The sequence below is a fragment of the Ischnura elegans genome, chromosome 1 (genome assembly GCF_921293095.1).
Source record: "Ischnura elegans chromosome 1, ioIscEleg1.1, whole genome shotgun sequence".
Lineage (NCBI taxonomy): Eukaryota > Metazoa > Arthropoda > Insecta > Odonata > Coenagrionidae > Ischnura > Ischnura elegans.
Window position 1 is genome coordinate 103,539,869 of NC_060246.1, and position 24,205 is coordinate 103,564,073.

The 24,205-nt window shown below is 39.3% G+C and overlaps 1 protein-coding gene and 1 long non-coding RNA gene across 5 annotated transcripts in view; one reads left to right on the forward strand and one right to left on the reverse strand.

The window, feature by feature from the left end:
• Nucleotides 1–1,089: 1,089 nt before the first annotated feature.
• Nucleotides 1,090–23,827, reverse strand: LOC124167511 (flightin). Of its 3 annotated transcripts, none has more exons than XM_046545455.1 (2): nt 23,767–23,827; nt 1,090–2,134 (listed from the first exon to the last, which is right to left on the reverse strand). In XM_046545455.1, exon 2 carries the CDS (start codon nt 2,119–2,121, stop codon nt 1,624–1,626), a length of 498 nt encoding a protein of 165 aa, XP_046401411.1. In that variant the 5' UTR covers nt 2,122–2,134; nt 23,767–23,827; the 3' UTR covers nt 1,090–1,623. The 3 variants fall into 3 exon arrangements, with proteins under 3 accessions (XP_046401411.1, XP_046401403.1, XP_046401420.1); XM_046545447.1 differs by lacking the exon at nt 23,767–23,827 and adding an exon at nt 7,934–8,088; XM_046545464.1 differs by lacking the exon at nt 23,767–23,827 and adding an exon at nt 7,848–7,868.
• Nucleotides 22,220–24,205, forward strand: part of LOC124167539 — a 118,301-nt gene continuing 116,315 nt past the window's right edge. For both annotated transcript variants that reach the window (XR_006866711.1, XR_006866712.1), the window contains exon 1: nt 22,220–23,120. This is a non-coding gene — a long non-coding RNA (uncharacterized LOC124167539). The remainder of the gene's footprint in view (nt 23,121–24,205) is intronic.

The window sequence follows — 24,205 nt, forward strand, 5'->3', positions numbered from 1 at the left end:
CCAAAAGCCTCTGAAATAATATCTCAAAAATGAAGAAAATTAAAGAAAAGTTGAAAAGAAAAAAGAAAGGAAGAAAAAAAGGTAAGTACCAGAAAACCGACAGTGCCCATTTAAAATGTGAAGATCATATGAATGTACTCTCTTAAAATTCCAAACTTAGAGCTTTTTATCCATATTTGGTTTAGCTTAATTTCGCTCCAAAATAGGTTTCATAGACGAAATGAATTCTTATCTCCTGACAACATTATGCACGTCGTAGTAGCTACTTTTTCCTCCTGTCCTCGGCTCATTTTTCATGTTAGATATATTCTATGATTTAAGCTGGAATTTAAAGGAATACATGGAGTAACTTACCAATTTTCCTATCTTCCTTTCTTGATACGGGACGAACATTTTGCCGAGCATTACTTTTTCCATGTACAATTAATAAGCGATGTTCTCCAAGCTAACGATGTGTCAACCTTGCTCATAGTTCTCAAGAAACTCAGAAAAATATGCAAGCATCTTCAGCTCGAATATGTTGAAACTCAGCATAGTTTGAGCAAGTTATTGTAGAAGAAAATGGGCCGATAGCAATGAATATTACCTAAATGGCATTTAGTTTGTATCTGTTCGATTTTCCATGTATTAGTGACTCCATTCACGGATAGGGAAATATGTAATCTCCATTATTTTCCCAAGTTTTTATTGGTGTTTATTTTAAGAATAATTACCTCTATATCTTTGGAATAGTAAGGTAAATTTACACGAAAAATCACATGATTATGTACAAATAAATATCAAATTATGGTATTTAAACCTGAAGTGAGCAGTCTAAGATATCACACACACATTTCAATGCATAAGACAGTTTTCTAACTTTATATTTTCATTCATAAATGACTATTACAATATATGTGCAATTACTATGGAAAACTGGTGTGATTGTTAAGTAGGAGCTATGGCATATTGCTATATTGAATGAGTCAGTCTATAATGTTAGCTTCCTTATTATGATACTATCCGTGCTACAGCAACAATACACATTTGTTGAGGACAAATGCCAGGAAAATACATATGTGAAACGCAACCCATTCTATTAATAATAAGTCTTTTATATTTGGAATTTATTGGATAACAGATTTTACAAGGATTTTTATTCCATAATTCCAATTATTTGTTTGTAAACAACAAACTCACTGCTTCACGTTCAAGATAAAGGTCGTGCTGGAAAAGTTCTTGAGGTGAGTAGGGCGACCACACCTTATGCAGCCGCTCGTGAGCTTATAACTTGGAAATGGTAGTATCAAATCCCAAGAAAACACTATGGATTTCAAACGTGAAATCAAAGGCCTTCATTGGTATTGAACAAGATGTTTGAATCGATTGATCAGCTTGGATCGGTGAACAATTTCCTCCTCGGAGAAACATGCTTTCGGTGACATCGTAAATAGTCTTCACACTTTGTGACAGTTCGTTTATCTTGTCGCTTCCCTCTCTTACTTCCTATCCTGTCTCTCCCTTCGCGATCTCTTCTCTCAAGGGTTTTGATATGGCTCTTTATTCCACGGTTTTCGTGTGGCACTAAAAAGCGTCGGGAACCTTGTTGTCCCGTCCACGACGCCCCCATGACCTGACCGCTCTTTATATGTAGGTGGAGCTGTGGGTTCGGTTGAAGAACTCCCTCGTGTGGTAGTGGTAGTTGTAGTTGGACTGACGGATGCGGGTCAGGAGCTCGTCGTCCTTTGACCTCTCGGTGGAGCGGGACTTCTGCGTGTAGGTGCGGAGAGCCCTCTCGGCCCACGTCTGCGGGCGCGGGATCTCGGGTGCGGCCGTCACGCCGCGGGAGCGCCGGTCAAGGTAGTTGATGACATCGTCGTAGTAGTTGTGGCGGTAATCGTACAGATAGCTGTACTGCAGGTGCTTGGGTCGGGTCCACACGCGGAAGTAGATGGGACGGTTGGGGTCGCGGGGGCGGGGGGGCGGTGGGGTCTCGTCCTCTGGGGGCGGGGCCTCGCCCTCGGCGGGTGGGGCAGCGCCCTCGCCGCCTTCGCCGCCTTCTAGGGCGGGGGCCTCGGCCGCCTCCGCGGGTGCGGCCTCCTCCTCGGTGTCGTCCATCCAGTTGGGTGCCTCGTCATCCATGGCTGATTAGAACCTGTCGACGGGGGAAAGATTGGAAAGAAGGACGTCAGAAAACGATTAAAATCAGCCAGGACGGGATTATAAATGCATAATTGAATCAATTACAGGTTAATAACGACAATTATTCTCGATCATGACGCAAAATTTGTTACCTCTCCACAAATGTGATTGAGGTTGCATTTCGTAAATATTCTTGTCTTAATATCTCTTATTCATTATGAAGGAATATACCTCTCTCGGGATTGCGCGGAGGTCAGAAAAATGAAGGCAGCCGACATTTCGGATTCCGTCTCGTAACCCATTTTCAATAGTGTATCGTATCCAGTCGTATCAAATCACTTATTTAAAATAAGTGGAGTATTGGCATTTTATTCCCATTCCTAATGGAAATTTCCCCCTTGCCCTCCAAGCTTCGCTATTACCTTTGTGCTTTCCCAGACTCTATACCTTATCATTTCCTAATCATCTGTCTGTTCACCTCACTTTCCTTTTGCCTTTTCTTTATTGAGTCTTGCTCGCAAAATATTCGTCTATACCCAGGCTGTATCCAATCCATATCCATTGGGATTTTTCTAAAGTGACATCTCTGTTCCCAAAATATTTAGTGTTCTTTATATTGCTTATGATGTGGATATTTGATTTTGTAAAACATTATAATGCACATCTGGTGGTTTCTTTTGACATTGCGCGCGATTAAGAACGACATCATACTTCATGAAATCTTTTGTTATTTATTATTGTGATCAATGACGACTGTTAAATACACCCGCGGAGAAAAATAAGTAAAAGAGTTTATTGTACAAAAGACCGTAATTAACCATGAGACAATGAGAAATTAGTCATATATAAATAATTTCTCATTGTCTCATGGTCAATGAGAAATTATTTATATATGACTAATTTCTCATTGTCTCGTAACTATTTCTCGTCTCAAATATTAATAATATAATGAGACGTTAACTAGGCTATTCTCGTCCATAATGTTCCTGGGTTATGCACCCAGCAACGCCTCCTAGGTTGCTTTTCGTATTTCATCAGACTACTTGCAAAATGTGAAAATGACCAATGAAAAACGCACAGCACTCCTGCAACAGCATTCTTCAGATTCAGGGAATTCAAGTATATAGAAGTCACTCCGCAGTTGAAAGAATGTAGCGCGTATCCAGGGTTGCGAAAATTCGTTTTCATTGGTGACATAGTCAATATTGACAGATGAATCTAAAAAATTCCAATTTTCTGTGCAGTTTCTGAGCAGGTTCCATTTTCATCTAGAAATTTAGTGGATCAAGCAAGCTTGAATACAGTCCGCTGATTCCATCAATGCCGTGATAAAATGCCATTTTCCGTGATAAAATGAGTTCTTCCAAGAGTCTTCACAATTAATGGCACTAGACGGTCTCGAGATGGAGATAGTTTCAAAAGAATATCACATGAGGCGTTAACGTACAAGGCACGGGAAAAGAAACCAACTATATTACTAATGAAATTCCATATTTTATAGGCACGCATTCCTGTCAATATGCGCCGTCCCCTTGCAGCGTTAACTAAATGAAGAAGCGTGCATATTATACTTTTACGGCCATTAACTAACCGATACTTTATTCAAAATTAAATTTCTCCCTTTATTTCAGGATTTAATAACATGAGCTAATCCGTTATTGATTAACTGACCGGTATTTATTTTTCTCTTTCCTCCCGATGAGTTTCCTCAAATCCGCCTCGAAGCCTTATCAAGATTTTTCGAAGCAGATAACCAGCATTATTAGTTTTTAATTATGTCGACAGAAAAGAAAAACAATCCGTTAACAACATTTTATTATGATTCATGATATTATGAACTCGAAAAGTTTTCCATCCTGGTTTATTTACTCCCTTTTTTGTCCTCGTCCCGTTATCTTCTTAATTCCTTTTCCTTTATTTCAGTTTTCACGCTCTCTCCACATCAATAATAATATCCTCTCTAATATTCATATGGCTTTTTTCATTTACTTTTTCAACTCAAAATCCCTGTATCCACCTAATTTCAAATCGCATTTTGTTTATTAATAAGTGCTTGTTGAGTTCACTCTCCTTTCTTCATTCAAGTATTTCCAAAAATGAATTTCCATTCGTGTCTAGTATTGAAATTATAAAATTACCACGGAATTCTCTCCTGCCATGTGGGTGATCTGTCGAAGTCTTCCAGGCGATAGTTAACCCTAAAGCAAGTTTATGCGCTCTTTGGCAATTCCAATTTAAGGATAAAAAAATCTCAAGGTAGAGTAAATGTTTTCATTAAAATGGAATCTTTCGTATAATTGTACTGACATTTCTATTGTTCTATTGTTACTTAGGAAAATTTTGTTATTTGTATGATTTTTAAAAATTCAGACTAAAAAAAAAGAAAGAAACAAGTTTGAATCTGACGCTTTTACCACCACCCAAGAAAGTTCTTAATATTGAAAACGTTTCAATTTCATTAACCTACGTTCTGATTTTGCGAATATAATGCCAAAAAATTATAACGTGCTCCTAAGGTATATGTTCAATGTCATTGCTGATTAAATAGGACTGGTTTACTTACTCTATTTTACTAACAATAAGTGAAAAAAAAAACAAAATTTCATTTACGTTCCATGACTCGAAAAGACTACCTGACTATAGAGTCAAGACCACTTTCCAAGTGAAAGTACTTTATTAAAATCATTGAGAAAGATAATAATTATTCTGTCACTTTCCTGAATTCTTTAAACTGTGGCAAAAACATTCATTCCGACTTTGTGGAGAAAATATTTTCATTTTTCCATTTTCCCTAATTTAATTTTATGGCAATATATTGCTTCTTTTAATGATACTTAAATAACCAATTGAGGGTTTTTCATTAATTATTTTCGTATCACTCATCGCTTTAATCATTTTACATGGCGTAGTTGAGCCGCTTCGGCTTAATGCGTCTAATTTCCGCTCTTATGTTAGCACTCATAAGGCAAATTCAACCAGCAGGCCAGAAAATAGTCTTTATTTAATTGTTTGAAATTATTATAGTTGATATATTAATCTAGTAATTATAATGATAGATTATTCGCGTTATTGATCAAGAATATAATTTTTGTAGCTAATTTCAAAATTCCCTTAACATGATCATGACAAATAGTTTTGTATAAACAGAAGGCATATTTTTTTCATTTTTTTAGAGTTAAATCGATTGGAATATGATATAATATTAGTTCGAGGTAAAATCATGACAAATAAAACCAAAATTAAATAATTATAATGCATCTAAATTGTTTAAAAGTAAAATAATTTATCCAAAAGATATAACTACAGTATTTTAGTACGCAATTCGTATTTATCAATATGATATAGTCATAAATAAAAATTTCAATATCATTATTTATATATTTATACAAGAATGACAAATATACGAACAACCAATTGGGCTTCCATTACCCAATGTGCGAATACACTATATTATTTCCTGAGGGTTGACCATAATTAAGAATAAAGCTTTCCTCCCTATGCAATATTTGTGTTAATTCGTCAGCAGTGGATCCATTGCTCTGTGTTTTCACTCAAATGTCTTCGATCGGCATTAAGACCGCTATCCATTGTCACCTTTTCCGACCGAAGTCGACCTAGAATCTAATGCTGAGCGGTAACTGATCTCGCTAGATTCAAATATCAGATCCCTAGGCAAGCTCCCGATTCGCCTCCGCATATAGCTTCTTCAACCGTGAGCACAATATTGGACCGAGTCCTTGACCGATAGGGTCCTCCACCCCCACCAGACTCGACGGTCTCCCACTAGCGCCACCGGCGTCTTAAAGCGGTTAATTTTACGAAGCGAACGTAGGTATCCCTAATTTGAAACATATATCTTCCCGTAGCCAGTTATCCCAGAGTATCTTGCCACGTCTTGCTCCAACTTTACTTTTAGCACCTCATAAAAACCACTCGCTGGCGAAGGCTTAGAACTAAAAATAATATAAAACACTAACGTCTTCGGAATTGCAATCAGTCTCCTCTGCGCACCGATGGCTGAGTTCGTTTGGCTTAGTATTCCAACGGATTCATCACGTATTTTTCTCCCGAGAGAGCGTCTACTCTTCGATGTGTCAAAGTTGGATTGAAGACCTGAAACAAAAACTTTTCATTCAATGGTGTTACTCGCCGACTAAAACCAATATATTAACGCCAACTGCAACGCCTGCTCGTGGCTCATAATAAGCCCAGAATCAGCATTGTTGTTGAAAACATTATTCATACACAACTTGTTATTTTTTATGAGCTTCATTAGGCAAATCCTCAGTTGTTTTAAGCATTCTTTGGCTCTTTAAACTGAAAAATATAGTGTCCGGTATCATAAAATTCACCTACATATCCTGATGCATGTATATTCCGAAGTATCCTTTGATTATTGATTGCTGCAATGAATAATTAGGAGAACATTCAAAAATTCTCCCCTATTGATGGCAAGAAAATAACATATCTTTATTTTAAAGAGAAGTTATTCTATTTTCCATCGCATTAAATTAATTATGATCGCGTGTAGAATATATGACATCGTAGTAGTCATGCAAATGTTAAAATATGTAATGAAATTGGAATGATTTTCTGATATATAATGTAATGGTTCTCAGGTGAAAACATTAATGCTCTTGAGACACTGTGAATACTTTGATAAATCTTATAGTGCATCTGGAAGAAGCGATATTTTAACTAACTGGAAATTTCAAGACAACTCGATCGATCACCGGTAACAAAACAACTTTTTGAAGATATGATTTTCAGCAAGACGTCACTTTCGTCCTTCCATATTTCAATGCCATTAATGCGATACGCCTCCTCGCCTAACCCTTTGACTGTTCGTGGATTAAATAATGGGTCCCTTATCACCAATAGAAAAGTATCTTCTTGCCCTAGACCTTTGACGTTTTCGAAAACACCTCTCAGCTTAGGTTTGGCATCACATCCTCACCCGGTCTGTCCGCGACTCGTTTCCATGAAGACACCGAACTTGAAATAAATAAAACTTCACTCAATCCGCCCCATTTCACAAGCGCGCTCTTTTCCCTTCACTCGCGTTTCGCCTCCAGAACGTGGGCGACTGTGTGTATACAGCTTTTTCATCCCTTTCCCCATAACGATACTCCTGCCAACATCTGGTCTCATATAAAAGAGGGGCGTGTGTCTGTGACACGCTACCTCTGTCTGGCTTTCCACCTCTGAGAAATTGGCGCCCGCCTTGGGGATTTCCTCCCCCGACTGTGTCCGTGAGACAGCTCTTCCTACTCAGGCGTCTGATAAAAATCGGGATGACCTGAACTCCACAGAGGGGGAACAAGGAAGATCTCTTCCGAGGACAACAGGTCGTTCCTCCTCTTGTCAAAAGGGAAGTTTCCGAAGGTTTTCTTCCCCGTGTCAACCTCACAGCATTGTCACATTCTTCGTTTTCACTCAAATTGGTTCACAGTTAGCTCTATAATCTCTTCATCCTTCCTTACGACCTGTCCACCTCGGTGATGGGATATAGAATAAGCCCCAATCATCCAGCTACAACTCTAGAACTAACTTGCGACGCACGCTTTGGCTGACTCTTACGTGCTCTAATGAACTCGAGAGAAGCCAACAATAACATTGAGTTGACGAGGGTGGACGGAGAGAAGAATAGAAAGATCAAGGAGACAAAGGAGATCACGCAGCGGGCGGTTGCAGGATTTATTTTAAAGGAAGGAAGGTAACATCACCTCCGGTGTACCGCTTGGGAATAATTCCTCGCTGTACTCTCTGTGGGCTTCTGCTGGGGACCACTGGGACGTCGTACTGGACTCACCTTAGCCTCCCCGGAAGGTCTTCGAAGTCCTCAAAACCGCCCGATCAAACGCGCTGATCCACACACCTCCGATGCAAAACCACAACTAATCGCGTCAGCCCCGTTTGCGGTACCACCAACTGATGAGGCGAGGGGTGGGGGGAGGCTTTTCTCCTTCCCCTCTCCCCTGCCTGCCCCCCACCCTCGGCCTAATCCTCCCTCCACCTCCTTGGCCGGACACAAGCAGCCTCCGAACACAACCGAATCATCCACCCCACCCTCCTCCCCCACCTGGAAACCCTCTTCCCCCACCCCCCTTACCATTTCCCCCAGGCCTCTCTACACCGTAACTGCGGACACGAGACGCAACCATCCCCCGCCGCCCCCCCTCAAGAGTTCGATCCGGGTGATTTTGGGCACCTCCAACTCCCTCCACTATGGGAGAACGACTTCTCCACTCGTTTACCCCCTCCCCCAATATCCTTACCTCAACCCCCCCCTCTCTCCTCCGCAAGAAAACACAAGCGACCCCCGCCTCCTCCGCCACATTCGTCACCATTGTTATCCTCGCCGGGTGGGCCAAGGGGGGAGGGGATGTTGCGACCTAGCTACCTCTCCACCCCTCCTTCAAGCTCACCTCTTTTCCCTGCGGTATTCGCGACTGCCTCTGTTTTCCGAATTGGCCAACACCTAAATCAACCTCTCAACTCATTTCTTCATCGCCACTTCTCATTCCTCCCTACTCCTCTTCCCTCGCCCCCTGACCCTGCCATCCTCGTCGGTTGGTCTCTTTCCAGAAAGATGCGGCGGACAACCGCAGTCATTAGAGTCAATTAAGACGGATGAAAAGGAGGGTAGAGTCTGGGGCGCAGCTAGGAATTAAGGCTGGGGGGGACTTTAGGTGCAACTAATACCGGGGTGTGTGGGGGTATAGAATACCCACTAGGATAAGCGGTAGGTGCGAGATTAATAAATTGCGAAATTTTAAGATAAATAGTTCAAAATGGTGAGTTTTTCGGCTTTCTGAGGGATATTTTGTTAATCCTTACACTATTCTATTAGTAATGTCAATCCAATTAAGTAAAATGGATTAAACTTAAACATTTCTCTGAGCTCTGGGGGGGGGTTTATCCCCTAAAACCCCCCCTCGCTGCGCCACCGGGTAGAGTGACTTTAATCGGGCAATGGAGAGCAATGAAAATAATAGCAGAGGTGCGATTGGTTTTTTGATGTTCCATAAGAGTTGCACTTTAATAGCTCTATGCTTAGCGTCCAAGCAGAATTATCGATACCACAGGTATCAATCTATCATTCACTAGTCAATTTGTGGTCCTCAGGATAACATAGAACCCTAGACATGTAGCCACACGCTGATATATTATCTATCGGTGTAATTATTTTTATGAAAACTTAATTGGCAGCACCGGTCTATCAAGTCGATATTTATGATAAGATTTCACACTAAGAAAATACTTGAACAAGAGTTATAGTTTTATGGCTAAAGGCAAAATTTATGTTCATTGATGATTCCTATATTTTTTGGGTAATGCATCGCAAATTTATTTATTGAAAAAAATTGTTACTTTTATCAATTATTACATTTTTTTAAATATTCCGATACAACTTTTAATTATCGCCTTTCAAATTTTACAGACATGCAAAGAAAAGTGCATATTTTTGTCCCCTTGAACATTCTTGCGGAGTACACTGGCTGCTGGAACATCTGTATAGCCAATAAGTCTCAAATCTGCGCCCCCTGGAGTTTTCAACGATAAGATATAATTAGAAAGCATACATTTTGCCATCTTTACTTCCAAGGAATTCCATTGCTCCCCCGTTCACTCGAGATAACCTCCCTCACGTCACCAATTTCTCCTGCTTCACATTACCTCATTCTTCTACCACAGGGGGGCATCTCTCCCCCATTTCTGTATACGGAAATCACCACGCCCAGCCAAAGAACGCCCTTTTTCACCGTCTCCATACCTCTCCCAGCCTTTGCCCTGCATTCGCCTGTCCCAAAAACCTCCTTGCACCCATCCCAGCACTCCGAATTAATCCTACACCGGCAGCAGCTCCCTCATTTCCTCTTGGCGTCTTCCTCTCTTCCCCATTGGAGACGTTCGTCGTCGCGTGGACAAATTCGCGAATTGAGTCCTTCGCTGCAATTCACACCGCCCTTCCCGTGCGACACCCTTTGAAACCCAACGTGCTTCCTATCCGTCTGGGACCGTAGGTATCCATGGCGTGAAAAATGGATCGTCCTTCGGATTCCCTTTCTAATAATTCACTATTGCTGGCAAGAGGTGAGAGAAAACGGATTGGTGTGGTCTCCAACTCTCAAGAGCATCGGTGGTGACTGATTTATTTTTGTTCTGAAAGCTATTGAGTTCTTCTCTTTCGACTACAACTATCATAATATATTTACGAGATAACTCATCTCTTTTTCCGTTCACATTTCCTCCCGATGTTTTCATCATTCCAGAATCCATCTGCAATTTTCGAAATCTAAGGATAAATCAATCCAATGTTACTTATTCGAGTACGTATACATTTACAGTAGCTAAGTTTCCTCTATAACAACGCGTATCTACAGTTGCAGAGGACGATCACGTGAGCCAAATAAACGGGAATCTTCCTATTTCATTAGTATTTTTTACGATAAGATTCGAAATTAATGGTATTTTTTAATTTCACTTCTCCAGCTATCGACGATAAATACTCTTCTATATGAAGGCAGTTGTAATAAAAATTATTTAGTGTTCACTTTCTGTTCTTAAGACTTGTCTTCTTTGAAATAATAAACAGGGACTGCATTAGGGTATTTAAACACCAAACGTGTAATCTTTTGGAGTTTTAATATTGCTCATAAGAGCAACATGCCTTTCAAACAATACCCCAATTGCCTATGGAAAAAATCAAAGCTAGTGGTTCCTATTGAAAGTGAATTTCAGAAGGGAAGCCATTATTATGGTACTCGCATTGTAATAGTTTTCCTCGTAAAACATTGCAGGGAAATGGCGATATATTTTAAGCCTAATCAAAGTATGTCATTCAAAATTTGGTATTTCCTCGATTTGAAAAATAATACCTCAAGGTAAACCGAATCCCGGGTTAAATGGCTTGTGTTCGGTTCCTCGTGTAAAAGAAGCAGCCAACAGGCTGTTGATCTCTCTTTGAATCCACTTTTAAACCAACAATCTTCACGCCCCCACGCTTTTCTTGCACTGCTATGAAAAAGGCTGCTAAAAGTGTAAACAGGAGTCATCCCTTTCTTCCCCTTCGCGTAGAACTGTCAACGTACCTCCTCCACCTCCGTATCCCACCCCTCCCTTAGTCACCGGTGAGCCACCGTGAACAGATATCTCTCCCTTGCTTGTCATTGCCGCGTCCTTTCAACCTATGCCAACGTTCCTTTATGAAAACTTAATTGGTAACTGCATTTGTAACTTCCCATCAGCTTGGATAAAGACTATATTATAAATGTGTAACTCCTGTAAAGTTCTGTCATAATCTTTTTGAGACATGATTTGAAAACCCTTGGAGCATATTCGTGCAACAACTCTCCGAATTTTCATTGATCGATACCGGGCTTTGATTGCAATTTTTATAAATGTTTAATAATCCTTACCTTCATAAGTTGTCTAAATAGCTATAATTCTTATCAATGAATGCAACGATGATACAATCAATTGAAAAGCATTAAATCACCGTATCTTTCCAAAGATTGCTACTGCTATTTTCTGCACATGAATCATTTTTACCTTCTCATCAATTATTTTTCATGCTAGGAGCTGATTGGATATTTTGCCATTGATACAAGAAAGTAAGCCCTGGTTTATGGAAAGTGAACTATTTACATTTGGGTAGTTTTTATTGCCCCTGTAACCTCTGTGTCTAACTCCCAACGAATTTTAAGAGTCTTTAGCAAATCAACATGTGTCATTCTATAATATACATTCCGAAAACGAGAATGCGTAGAAATCAGACTTTTCAGGTAATCACAATTTCAATGTACCGTATCCGATTGATTCATTTATGCCCTCTGACATCTTTCAGATTAAATGGTAATTAGATCATATTATATGTCTGGCAAAGCTGCAGTGCAATTATAACAGCACTGCAGTTGATATTTAAATATAATAAAATCTTCGTATGTATTTGACGAAACAGATTCAGTGACACGAACGGGTAAAAGTGGTCCTTGAATTGAAAAAAAAAGTGATGGCATGGCTTCTTTGAAGGCCGTTTTACCCGGGGCACGTCATTCGGCAGGTTAGCACTGCATTCATTTCTCAATATTGCATGCAATAATTATTGCGCAGATGAATGCATTACCGCTTTAAACGAGACTCGAAATCAAGCATTCATTCACGAAATCTCGTCGTCTGTTGCGCGAGTAGCGTGTTACTTGTTAGAGCAAGGAACAAACGAAATGCAGTGCGCAACGTTGTTGACATACCTATGTTTGGTCTGTTTCGTGTAAATGCACTGACACAAAGGCGATTATCCTGAAACTCAAGCTGACGATAAGATGTGTTCAATTAATAAGGTAAAACAGTGAAAAGGGAGATAAGGATCCCACACACAATTTAGATTGCTTTTGCCTGTCTACCTAGAATTTATACTTTTCCGCGACGCGCAAAAATCGGAATAAGACGGAAATCATAATTGAAAATTACAAATTTTTTACATCTATTAAATTAATGGAATCCTCAAGAATATTGTATCATATATATGGATCTCCTATCTCTCGGAATTTTAATGGAACGTACCATGAACTTGAATTACTTGTATGTTCATAGAAAGTACACTCGAGATGACTCAATTAATCATTCACTCATTAAACCGGTATGGCAGAATTAGAAAGTAAATGCGTCGCAAACCTTCCTATAGTTCAATGGTTAATGCAACACTTATGCATAGATGCACGAAAACAGATATTCCAATGATATTTCCTTGGGTTTACTTATCTACCACTGGAGTATCACAAGACATTATTCAAGACACCATGATCGGCAAACAACCAAAGTTAGCAAACCAAATAGGTGCTCAGATAATTACTCTCACACAACTTGTGATTTTCACATCCGATACTTATTTACAAGTAGAAATTAGGGGTATTTTTGCTCAGTTCACGAGAATATTCTGAATAACTTTCGTGGTTACCACTGCGACATCTATCGGATGTTGAAATTACGAGAAATCGAACTCGGAATTATAGCAGGGGCTATTTTGCCGTCTCGCATCCATGAATTCTCGCAATTCACCGTTTAACACGGCGAAATTTTGATTGCGCCTTCGTACGAACGTCAGATTGTGCAATCACGTGCCTCGTGTAAAATGGCCTTGACATTTTACAATATCGTTTACCTTGTAAACCATCGCCATATTAAACTACAAGTTGTGTATACCTTATGAAAGAATTATGAAAAAGTTTATCTAAATGCGATACTCTTAAATAACATACCCTGTTCATTTCCTCCGATTTCTTCAATCACCAAAAATCGCTTTTACTACCCTCAATTATACTTACAAATCCTCTCATTATCCAGATGATTGCCAAAATATATGAAATTCATTGCCATAACAATTGCGTCATTAAAAATTGTCATATAAAGCTCCAAATTTAGCGTAATGGGTTTTATAAATAATTCGCATCGAGTCCACTCAGTAACACCTCCATAAATTTCTGGAAACATTCGTTTAAAATATAAAATGTCTCCCAAGATAACTGGATTCATATTTTAGGGTAACTTTTCTGTGCAAGGATAAATTAGTAGGAGCGAAAGTTTAGCCACGGAAAATACGGCTTCAAATGATCCGTCAACACCGATCAAATGAAAGTCAATCATTCTGGGTAACATCAAATTCCTATTACCCAAAGAGGCAACTTTTTTCTTAACTTCATCCTTGACCTTGAGACTGATATCGGTTCCTTCCCTTCCGACTCATACTCAAGACGAACGATTTCAACGCCAATCCCTTTCGTCTTTCCTTCGAAGAGCAAACCTTGCATTCGCATATATACATATCGAAACAAATAATTTTTCGTCACTCAACCGGAACACATAATTCTCACACATTTTTATGCTAAAATAAAACTAATTACGTCTATTATCCAAATGGCGTTGAATTGAGACACAAAATAAGCAAAAGTGTCTTCTTCTATCACAATCTTCTGTTCTATAAGCAACTAAAAACGCCACCGTTTTATTGAAATGCATGCAATTCCCTTTACAAAACTAAGTTAACATCAGCAACTCAATATAAATTGAGTTAGAGCTTAGTGCATATAATTTCCAAAGAATTAATAGGCCACAAAGCAAATTATTTCCCGGAATCTTTCTTTAAAATCAAGATACGGCGAGTTTTGTCTGCCATTCATCAAAATTTCAGATGAGGATTTCGTCAAAAAATCCCCATAAATCTCGTTCGGAATAAATTTATTCCCAATTAATATGGTCTACAATTTCTCCCCCTCATATTATGAAATGTGTCATGGAAAACAGCTAGATGGACTAGGTCACTCAACAATAGCTCGTAAAATCTTGTATGAGGATTGATCCAAGCTATTGGAGGCATTAACGCAAAATGATGTTAGACAACTGTTTTACAAGGTATAAATAATCACAGTAACGATAAACGTGAAAAAATTACACTTGTATTAAAAAAAGCAGCTATTAACTACATTGATACATACGAAGTGAGAGATAATTTTCATCACTATATGGATTTAAGGCTTTGCTGTCTTGTACTGATTTCACGTCTTTGGACACCCACAAACAAAATCGTCGAAGTAAGAGGTAACCCAGGAAGGAACCGGCCCCCATACCCTGAATGTGTGAAGCATACATGCCTGTGAATTAGTTCCAGGTGAGCTCTACCTTCACTTATACAAGCCTAACTTCGTATTGAAAAATCACTTGAGTGACTGAGTCATACGAACATTTAAAAAAATCATTTTGATACAGTCAATGCATCACAGTCCAGTTATCACTGAATCCATGGGAATTGTAAAAATAAGCCGATATTGTTACTTATTTTCAAAATCTGGAGTGGACATTGAAGACAACTTATGAGACACATACGTACTACATTTCGATGCCCATATCTGGCTCATGATAGCATTGTATGTAATATTAAGTGTTGGGAAAATCTATACCAAATTAGGCTATCTTGAAAATAATTGATACTGTAAACTTCAACAATGAGGATATTGTCTGAAATCTTTGGCAAATGAATCAGCGGCAAAGCAAGCGAAAAGGAAATTTAAAATTACTATGTTTCTATTGGAGTATAGGAAAAGGACGATAGAATTGGATGAAATCATGGGTAATGATTAAGATGAGAATGATTTGGCCAAGGGCTCACCTAAAAGTTTTCTAAAAGAAGTAAGGGAGTGGAAAACGCAAGAAGTTCTGCTATTCAAAAGAAGTGCTACACTTGAGGGATAAAAAAGTATTTAATAACGATAATAATATTTAATAGTTGTGAAAATTATATTCACACGAATGATTCTAAAAATATATGATCCACTGTACAATTAAACCATGCTGAGAAGATTTACATTATTCTCAGCTCGGTTTATTTTTACAATGGATATCTCACTCCGTTGAGAGACAAAAAATGTCGAAAGAAGATACATCCAATCTTTTATTAATATGTACCTTCCAAAAAATAACATCCGTAAACTTAGGACTCATTAAAGAAAAAAAAATTTCTAATAAAATTTCGTTCCATTTAAAATAACTATTTCGCATATTAGTTTAAAATTTATTTATTGCTAAACGGCGCGATATCTTTGAGACGCTAAGCGACCAAATATGTTCCAAAATGGAACCCGCCTGACCTGAAGGGTTAAGAATTAATTTTAACCACTCAGCCCAATAACTGCATATGATATCACTTATCAATGGAAAACTTTGAATCACGATCACAAATTCAAATCTTACGACACATCAAGTATGTATTCATACGTTTTTAGTCCATAGCTTTTAATTTGACGTATTTCAATAAACTTTAATGAACAGATCAAACAAAACTACCGCAGAAGCCACATTAATTTCAGATAATTAATCATTGAATTTAACTGGTCGACCCCTAATTAATACAAGTAATAATCACTTTTATTAAATTATATAGGAATTTCATATTTGCCAACCTTAAAGCATTTTAATTAATATCATGTAATTTTTATAATTAAATGTAATTGTAATAACTAATCGTTTTGTTTATTATAACAAATGGAAAATTTGTGACCGATTTTTGCTATGCTCATTTTGTGTTTTGTACAAATAAAATGTTATTAATTATGGTAAAATGTCGTTTTGGGAAAGCAAATAATGTAGAAAAATCAGAATTCCAATAATTGTGTATCATCAGCCTCAACTCTATTTTTACTAACTGGCTCATATAAGCAGTTGAAACCCATTTATTTCCGTTCGATTTTACCAGCGGTCTGCCAAAGGCAGTATCAAATACATGTAAACTAAAAACCGCAAATTCTTTCAACAATTAAATTAAATTGAGGCGAATAATAAAATGTTATCAATGCTACTCAAAAATCATTTTCCATAAAATATAACCATTGTAATTGGCCGCATATTGCGTTTTATTTTTCTTATCTCTGCTGTCCTGACAGCATCACCCCCTTCCCTTCACTCAATCAACAATTTTTATGTGGTATTGGATCCTTGAGTTGAAATTCATGTAGCAAAAATCGTTCAAGTGAAGGAACAAACATAGCCTTGAAGGTGGTTATTGATCTTGAAGGTTGAAATCGAACTTATGCCCTAAATTGTACGGCCAAATACCCAAACTTTTCATTTTGATTAGTGAATGAATGTTGATGAATTGTTTAAAAAGTGGTAGGCCAAATGCAAGGTTCATTGTATGTTATAGAGCCCATTCCAGCTATTCATGAGGTCAGTTCTGATACGGAATATTTGAAAGAAATCGAGCGAAAATACCAATCGCTGTTGCGAATAAACACACTCCCCTTCCGCGCATGTTCCGAGATAAAAATGGCGCTGACCCATTGACCACTTTATAAACAAGACGGCCGTATCTATTTCCGAGTCAGCGGGTCCGTAATCACCGCCGCCGGACCGATAGCCCAATTGGACCAATCCTATTCATAGGTGAAATGCTCTCGTGAGTCGCGAGACCCATTGTCACTCCAATTACCGTGTCGGGAGTCACTGACGAGTCTGCGGCCACAGATCGGGTAAGCATCTGCACTGATCTCTCGAGGAGTAGGTACACCATACTGTTCAACTAGTGGATGATTACGATCAAGTTTCCTATCCTCCTAATCACTCGAAGGTGTGATTGCGCACTTGAGGTTAATCGCTGAATCGTAATGTATGGTTCAGACCGATATGAGGATCAGAGTGGAATTAGAAGTTGTTGACTTCGATGGTAATTGAAGTTGTCAATCAATATTACACAGATTTCATGTTGAGTACTGAGCCATACTTGAGCGAGCTGGTTCAGCGACGTGACTACGCTATTCCAATGATCACGCGCCGGACTAACTTCATTAATCTTTCTTCGATCTCTGAAATCGAATTTGTCAATTTCTGAAGAACAATATTTAATTGTGTAAATGTTCTTCCAACTTGAAAATCAGCGTCGAATGCTTGTCGCTCTCCTTTTTCCATTTCTTTAGAAGAGAGATACTTCTTTCAACGCATAATAAACACGAAAACAGTAAAGTAAAGTTTTTAAAGTTCTCGCGGATACATGAAGATATGTTTCTCATTTACAGTCTACAATTCAAAACGAGAAGATTTTACCGATGAGGTACCACCTCTTTTCATTGTAGAATAACACGATAAATATTATTTGCCCTTAGGATGGCCAGAAAGAGTAATAAAAATACGAGGATCATCTGCGGAAGAAAATTTTCCTCGATTACGAAATATAATACTTCCCTCAAATGTGAATGATATGACTGCCTTTTTTCACACTCTATTCCGGTATTATTCTCCCAGACGTATAAATCCTGAAGCCATGCACCCCACTGACTCCACTCCAATTGTGACTCTCTGCACATTCTCTCATTTGCTTTGCATCTCCAAACACCTGGCCTATTGCCTCGACGACTAGATTTCCCCCTTCTCAACTCTAATCTAATTCTGGGGCCCTCCTCCGCTGAAGCACCTTTGTTCTCGAACATCATTTGCATTCGCTGGTAGTTGATTGCTTTGGTTTTTGGGTGCGAAACCGTAAGGGAGACAGCTTCATTAAACTCGGAGGAAAACTAACTACGCATGCCAACCGCATCTTCCCTGCAATTATCATTTGGCTTGCATCCTGAGTTTACCTTTTGGCACCTTTGATTCGAATATCGGTCAATAAATGTCTTTCGGGTCTTATTAGTTCGTGAATGAAGACATAATTGATTAGGAGTGAATTTGAGAAAGTGAAAGGAAATGTTGAATGCCAATTTAGGGTGGTTTGTTTTTCAGCAGTTAACTTGTAGGTTTCTCATGGTAAAAGAGTACCAGTTTCGATTTAAGTTATAATAAAAAATAGCGCGCTTAACCTATTAATAAATACGATCCGATTGCGGATTGAATAAATTATTTCCCACTTATTGAAATGAGCTGTCTTAATTTACATTCGATTGGATTAATAGCGCTTTGCAGTTTCTCGGCATTCATTTAAGAGAAATTATTTCTAAGTTGTGATGGAGTGCATGGAGGACTTCTATTGAGGATTAGCTAAACTTATGGGTTTTGTGAATAAAAGACAGAAGAGAGATGCTATATTGGATCCTCACTTTGAGTATATGAAAAGCTTGAAAACCACTTTCGTCTATTTTATAAAAAAGTTTCCTTAAGATGGAGAAAATGGAGAGTAGGGGAAAAGCCTTTCATTAAAGTATAATGTTTTCATCTGTTTGCAAATCACTTCCCATTCAGATGTCTTGGTAGGATTTTTTCGAATCATTGATTTTTTTGCGAGACGAGTATAGTAAGGCTACTTAGCGAATTTTGCGATATAAATATCTACACATCGAGTTTTATATTACCATAGTTCAAAGTTAGTGCTTCACTCGAAACACCTCATAAACAGGTACTTTTTTCATTACAATCGTAAAATAAGGTTTTAAAGTCAAAATCTAATCACAAGCAACGCAGATTTGAACAGGGAGATGAAGATGCAATCAATTTATCGGTGTAGCTTTTCATTATTTAGTTATTCGTATCTAAACACACGTTAACAGGAATTATTTGCCGATAGAAGGCTTTTTCGTGCCTTTTGTGAATTTTTCCGATAGCACAGGCTCCAGTCTTAAGAACTTGACGATCATCCATACTGTCATTACAATTTTCTAGCAGGAATCGTTAAAAAAAATGAATTGGAGGTTTCATAATTTGGCTCAACAATGAAATCCTGTAAATTACATCAATAAAATGTCGATAGTTATATTTTCCACCCCATTACAACTCCCCCTCATCATTTAGGCACTTGGTGTATCGCTGTGCCACCTCTGCCCCCTCAATCCGTCGTCCTAACGATCCCCCCCTTATCTGTTCCATTTTTACACTCTCACCGGATTCCCCCGTGTGTTTTCTTTGCTATATCCTCCCTCCTTATTTTTCCGTCGGTCAGTCGTTATGGGATGCGATATCTATCAGAGATCTGTTGCGCTTTTGACGATGGGTGGATGTCTAGTATCTTGAGATAGTTGGTTGCTAGGAGGAGGGGAGTTGTGCGGCTCAGTGCAGGAAGTGATGGGAAAATCTCGGCGAAATCTTATCTTGCCCTCAAAGAATGGTGGCGAGGAGATAGCATCCTTTACTGCTTGGTTATATTTTTGTTTAAAACTATGAATGAACGTCTTTATGCTTAAGTAGCCTTCAATCAAACAATTTTCTCAAAGTCCAATTAAAATTCTAGCATCATGGGGTGGAATTTGAGGCAATGGCCATACGTATTCAATCCATTGATCTTACCCAATTATCTTTTACGTAAGTTTTGATATACTAGCCCATTTCTACTTCATCTTTATACTGTCTTTCAGTTAACCATCTACCGATTCGATCGATAGATTTTTCTTCCTCATAGGAAAATCTACTAGAATTGGTAGAATATTAATTGCGTATGCTTGGTTTCGCTAATAGTAGGGCCCGCCCGCCTTTGTGACGGTGCGGGACTCCTCGTCCCCTCCCTTCCTCCCCCATCCTTTCCCTGGAGGTGTCGTCTGGCTCTCATCGCGGCGATGCCTCCAATCCTTTTTCCTTCCTCTGTCCTCCCCCTCTCGAGAGGCACGGGCGTATAAGTCACTGACTTGGTTCCCGGTCCTCGAGAGGGTTCCTTGATAACCTTTGCGGGGCCCGCCCTGGGATCCCCGAATCCATTGTCTTTCAGTTAACCACCCCTGAATGTGAATTATTTCACTATTTTCTTTCCACTCTCCTAGTATATAATTCACGCAACTGCGAACATTATCGCTGCAAAAACAACTGGTCTTTTCCAACTGGGCAAATTTTACGTTATTTTGTAGTATTCATAACACTAGAGGTATTCAAATATGTCGTGAGATGGAATAAATGAGGTTTTCAATTCAATGCATTGTCGTATGGTTATAAAAAAGAGAATAGTTTAAGGCTAAAACGAAATCATTCATCGTTGTAATAATTTAGCTTCATATGAGGGTAATTACTCACGAATTTTATTTTGAACCCAAACAATATTTACATCAAAGAATTTCTTTCAAAGCTATAAATAGGTGGTACGTCTTCCTGATGGGCCATTTAATCAACGGAAGTATTTATTTCCCTCTTTTTAGATCTCGGTGAAATTAAGGTGACGGATAAATATTTGAGAAATTTGGTAAAATATTTTGTCTTCGTCAACGACTGGTTCTGTCCGGCAGAGGACATCATCAAGCCCACTTATATCCGTTGATAATATCCGCAGTTGGACGAAATGGATCGTCAATTTAAAAATACTATGGTGAAATTTCCAGAGGGGGTATAAATTACTTAAATTTCACAAGGCTGAGCTCGGAAGTGAAACTATCCCACGCCTTCAAATAAAATTCTCGAAGGGTTAGATGACCTTGGAAAGGGCCTGGCTCCTCCTACTTCGAACATATGGAAGTCTCACAAATTCATCTTATCCTGAGATGAGCTTTACCACTTCTATCCAAAAACAACCTTGGGGTTCAATCGCTGAGAGAATCTATACGAAACGGTCAGTTTCATTGTGTTTATACAGTAGCTTAGAGTTAGGCAGTGATTTTTTTACTAAATATATTCTTAATATGGAGCGTGGTGGCCCAGTGGGTGGTGTTGGGTTACTAATCGAGGAGTCTCGGGCTCCGATCCCGGGTGAAGAGTGCGGATACTCCGATCAAATGGCTCGATATGAGGAAGCACAGGAAAGAGTGCTGGCTATCCTTCCCTAAATGCGTGGAACTCCCATACCTGTGTCTTTTCCTACGTTGAGACCCACACTCACCCATTGATATCCACCTTCCGGTTGAATATTAGCGATGTTGACCCAGAGTTCCTCGATGGTGCGCTGATAAGATATTCTCATCGACTGCTTCCGTCATAATATCTGCGGACGTTTATTTTTACGATTGCAACTGAGGACGTTTGTAAAGGTATTCACAAAAAATTGGGGCGATTATTTGCTATTTTACCATTGATAGGAGGCTAGGTAGCGTAGGATATTTTTCTCTCATGCGTGTTCTGTTGTTATTGGGAGTGATTGTGAGGGAGTGATTCTTTAAAAAAAAATATGCGCGCAATAATAGGTATATATTCGCGTTATAATCCTTTTTGTCAAATTCCCAAAAACAAATTTGGAGTTCTGAAATTTTGGCTAAAATTAATTCGCTGGTGTCAAAATGACTCAATTTGTCAGCAAATTCCTTCTCGATTTCTCTCCGTTCGGCAATACTATCGCATCTCCTTCCCCCACCCCATGTGCCCCCTCCTTTTGTCTCCTCACCCTGAACCCTGTGGGGCACGAGGCGATTCGAGGCGTCCAGGGGGGGGGGGGGGCGTGACGCTCTCTGGCTCCGCAATCGAGTCCCTTCCCCTCCCTCCCCTTCTTCCTCGCTTCGCCCTGCAACACACTCGAAAAATGTCTAGCCCTCTTCTCCCTCTCTCGCCCGCAATTGCGCAACACGCGCAACATGTCCAACGCGGACCCCGGGTGGAGTGGAAGGAGCTGGGGGGTTGAGGGGTAGGCGTTAGCGAGGGTGATTCCCCCCCCCCCCCCCCCGCCTTTCCGATCGGTCCATGCCATATGCCGGGGATTTAGGGAGCCCACCACGAGGAAGACACCTTCCACACACACTCCCATTCTTCCTCCATCTCCTCCCTTGCCCTCCCATTCCCCCTTCCCGCGGCCCCGGTAATGAAGAGATGCTGCCAAACCCATCACAAAGGTAGCGGAAAGTTGAAACTCGAGGGGAAAAAGGAGAGATTCTCGAAATGGGGAGGAGGATTGAGGTGGGTGACGACAGGTCACCGCATTTAGGGCGACACCTCTTCCTTCTGTTGTTCATTTTGAGGCGATTTGAAAATTTTTGGATCCCGCCGTTGCTTCTTTTTCTTCTTACCGGCGTTTAAAAGGGAAGGATTGAATTCTTTAGAGTCGTTCTCAAACCATTCGAGCGATCCTCAGGTCCCTTTCGAGTCTCAGAGAACCGTTTTTGTCTGTGGTGTATCGTTTTTTCGACGTCCGTACCGAAGATTGATTGGTGGAGGTTTTCGTTTATTCCGAATATGAGCAGTTTGGAGCTAAGTCAACAATTTAATTTTAATGCCATCGTATACGTCCATACAAAACTCCCCTCCTCTCCTTCGGGCGTGAAATCCTTTATATGTTTTTCTTTTTTTATTTGACCAGCATGGCATACCTCCCGCGGATTACTTTCCGAAAACTTTCTGATTATGAGAGTTAGGATCCCACGCTACCTTGCCTCTTATCAATTGTAAAAAAAGCTAACAATCGGCTCAATGTTTTTGTAAATATCTTATCCTTTACAATCGTTCTCAGTCAGTTGCAATCGTAAAAAAAGAAATTTCGGCGGAGATCGCGATGAAAGCAGTCGATGAGAATATCAGCGCATCGTCCAGAAACTCTGGGTCACCATCTGTAGCACTTCTCTTTCAACTTCATCCCTTCGTCACCAACACTGCACTCATTGATTAATAGCTGTGCTGAACCAAAGGTATGTGTCAAACGACCCCTGAGTGTTGCATGGAATCTTTCGGATGAGGAAACTGATAACTTAGCTTTGCGTTTGATACACCTGATTGTTGCTCATTTTTACCGATCTAAATCTATTTTTAGACTGTCTTGCTTATCCTCCCTCCCAAAGACAAATATAACAACCATTCCTTTAATCTTGCTAATCACCTTATGGTAATTCTTGAGCTCACCTGTAATAACTTGTTCTCTCAAATCATTCTGCTTTTGCACTGTGGAATCACCTTCGCCGCTAATTAATTTCAAAGTTGCTCAATTTGATTTTCCGCTGTATTTCTAAAACCTGTGTATCTTTAACTTCTAAAAATATAACCACTTGTCTTTATGTTTCCATAAAACCCCTGAATGTTTATTAAACCGTTATGTTGGTGAATTGTTGCCACGGTAAGGCGACATAAATCAGAGAACAGCATTTTGTTATTAGTGCATATCATACTTTAATAACTCTATTAGCTGGTAGTTGCTCGAATGAAATTAAACATATTAAAATTAGATTACAATATGATAAATCAAAAAGGCGCAAAAACTCATTGTGAAATTCTTTTTAACACATATAACATTTATTTGGAAATATCAATATTTTAAAATATAAGGTACCAAGGTCTTACCTTTCACACCCTAGTCGGATTTGGTCACTGTCAAAGTATCTTAGGTCTGTCAAAGGGGTCTCTATTTAGCTGGGCTATTCTCCCTCAAAATACCCTCATCTCCTTCAACACTTATATCTGTATCGAATTCTCTGCCAAAACCTTCCATTGGTCCATGAAACAGGTACATCGGAGATCGCATACTGGACCCTTGTCAATCAGTGTCCTCATCACTGTGTCTGCATCCCGCATGCCTTTCCCCCTTCCCCAGTCCAAATTGATCTTCACCTAAGCTTTTGTTGGCTCCACATTCTATTCTGTTTTCTATTTATAGCACCCTATCCACCTTTCCAAGATCCGAAATCAAAGTTACAATTAGTGCAGGTATATTGAACGAGTGGACTTCCTGGTCTGAATGTTTGTAAAAATAAGAGCGTTGAAATAGTATTCCACACCTTAA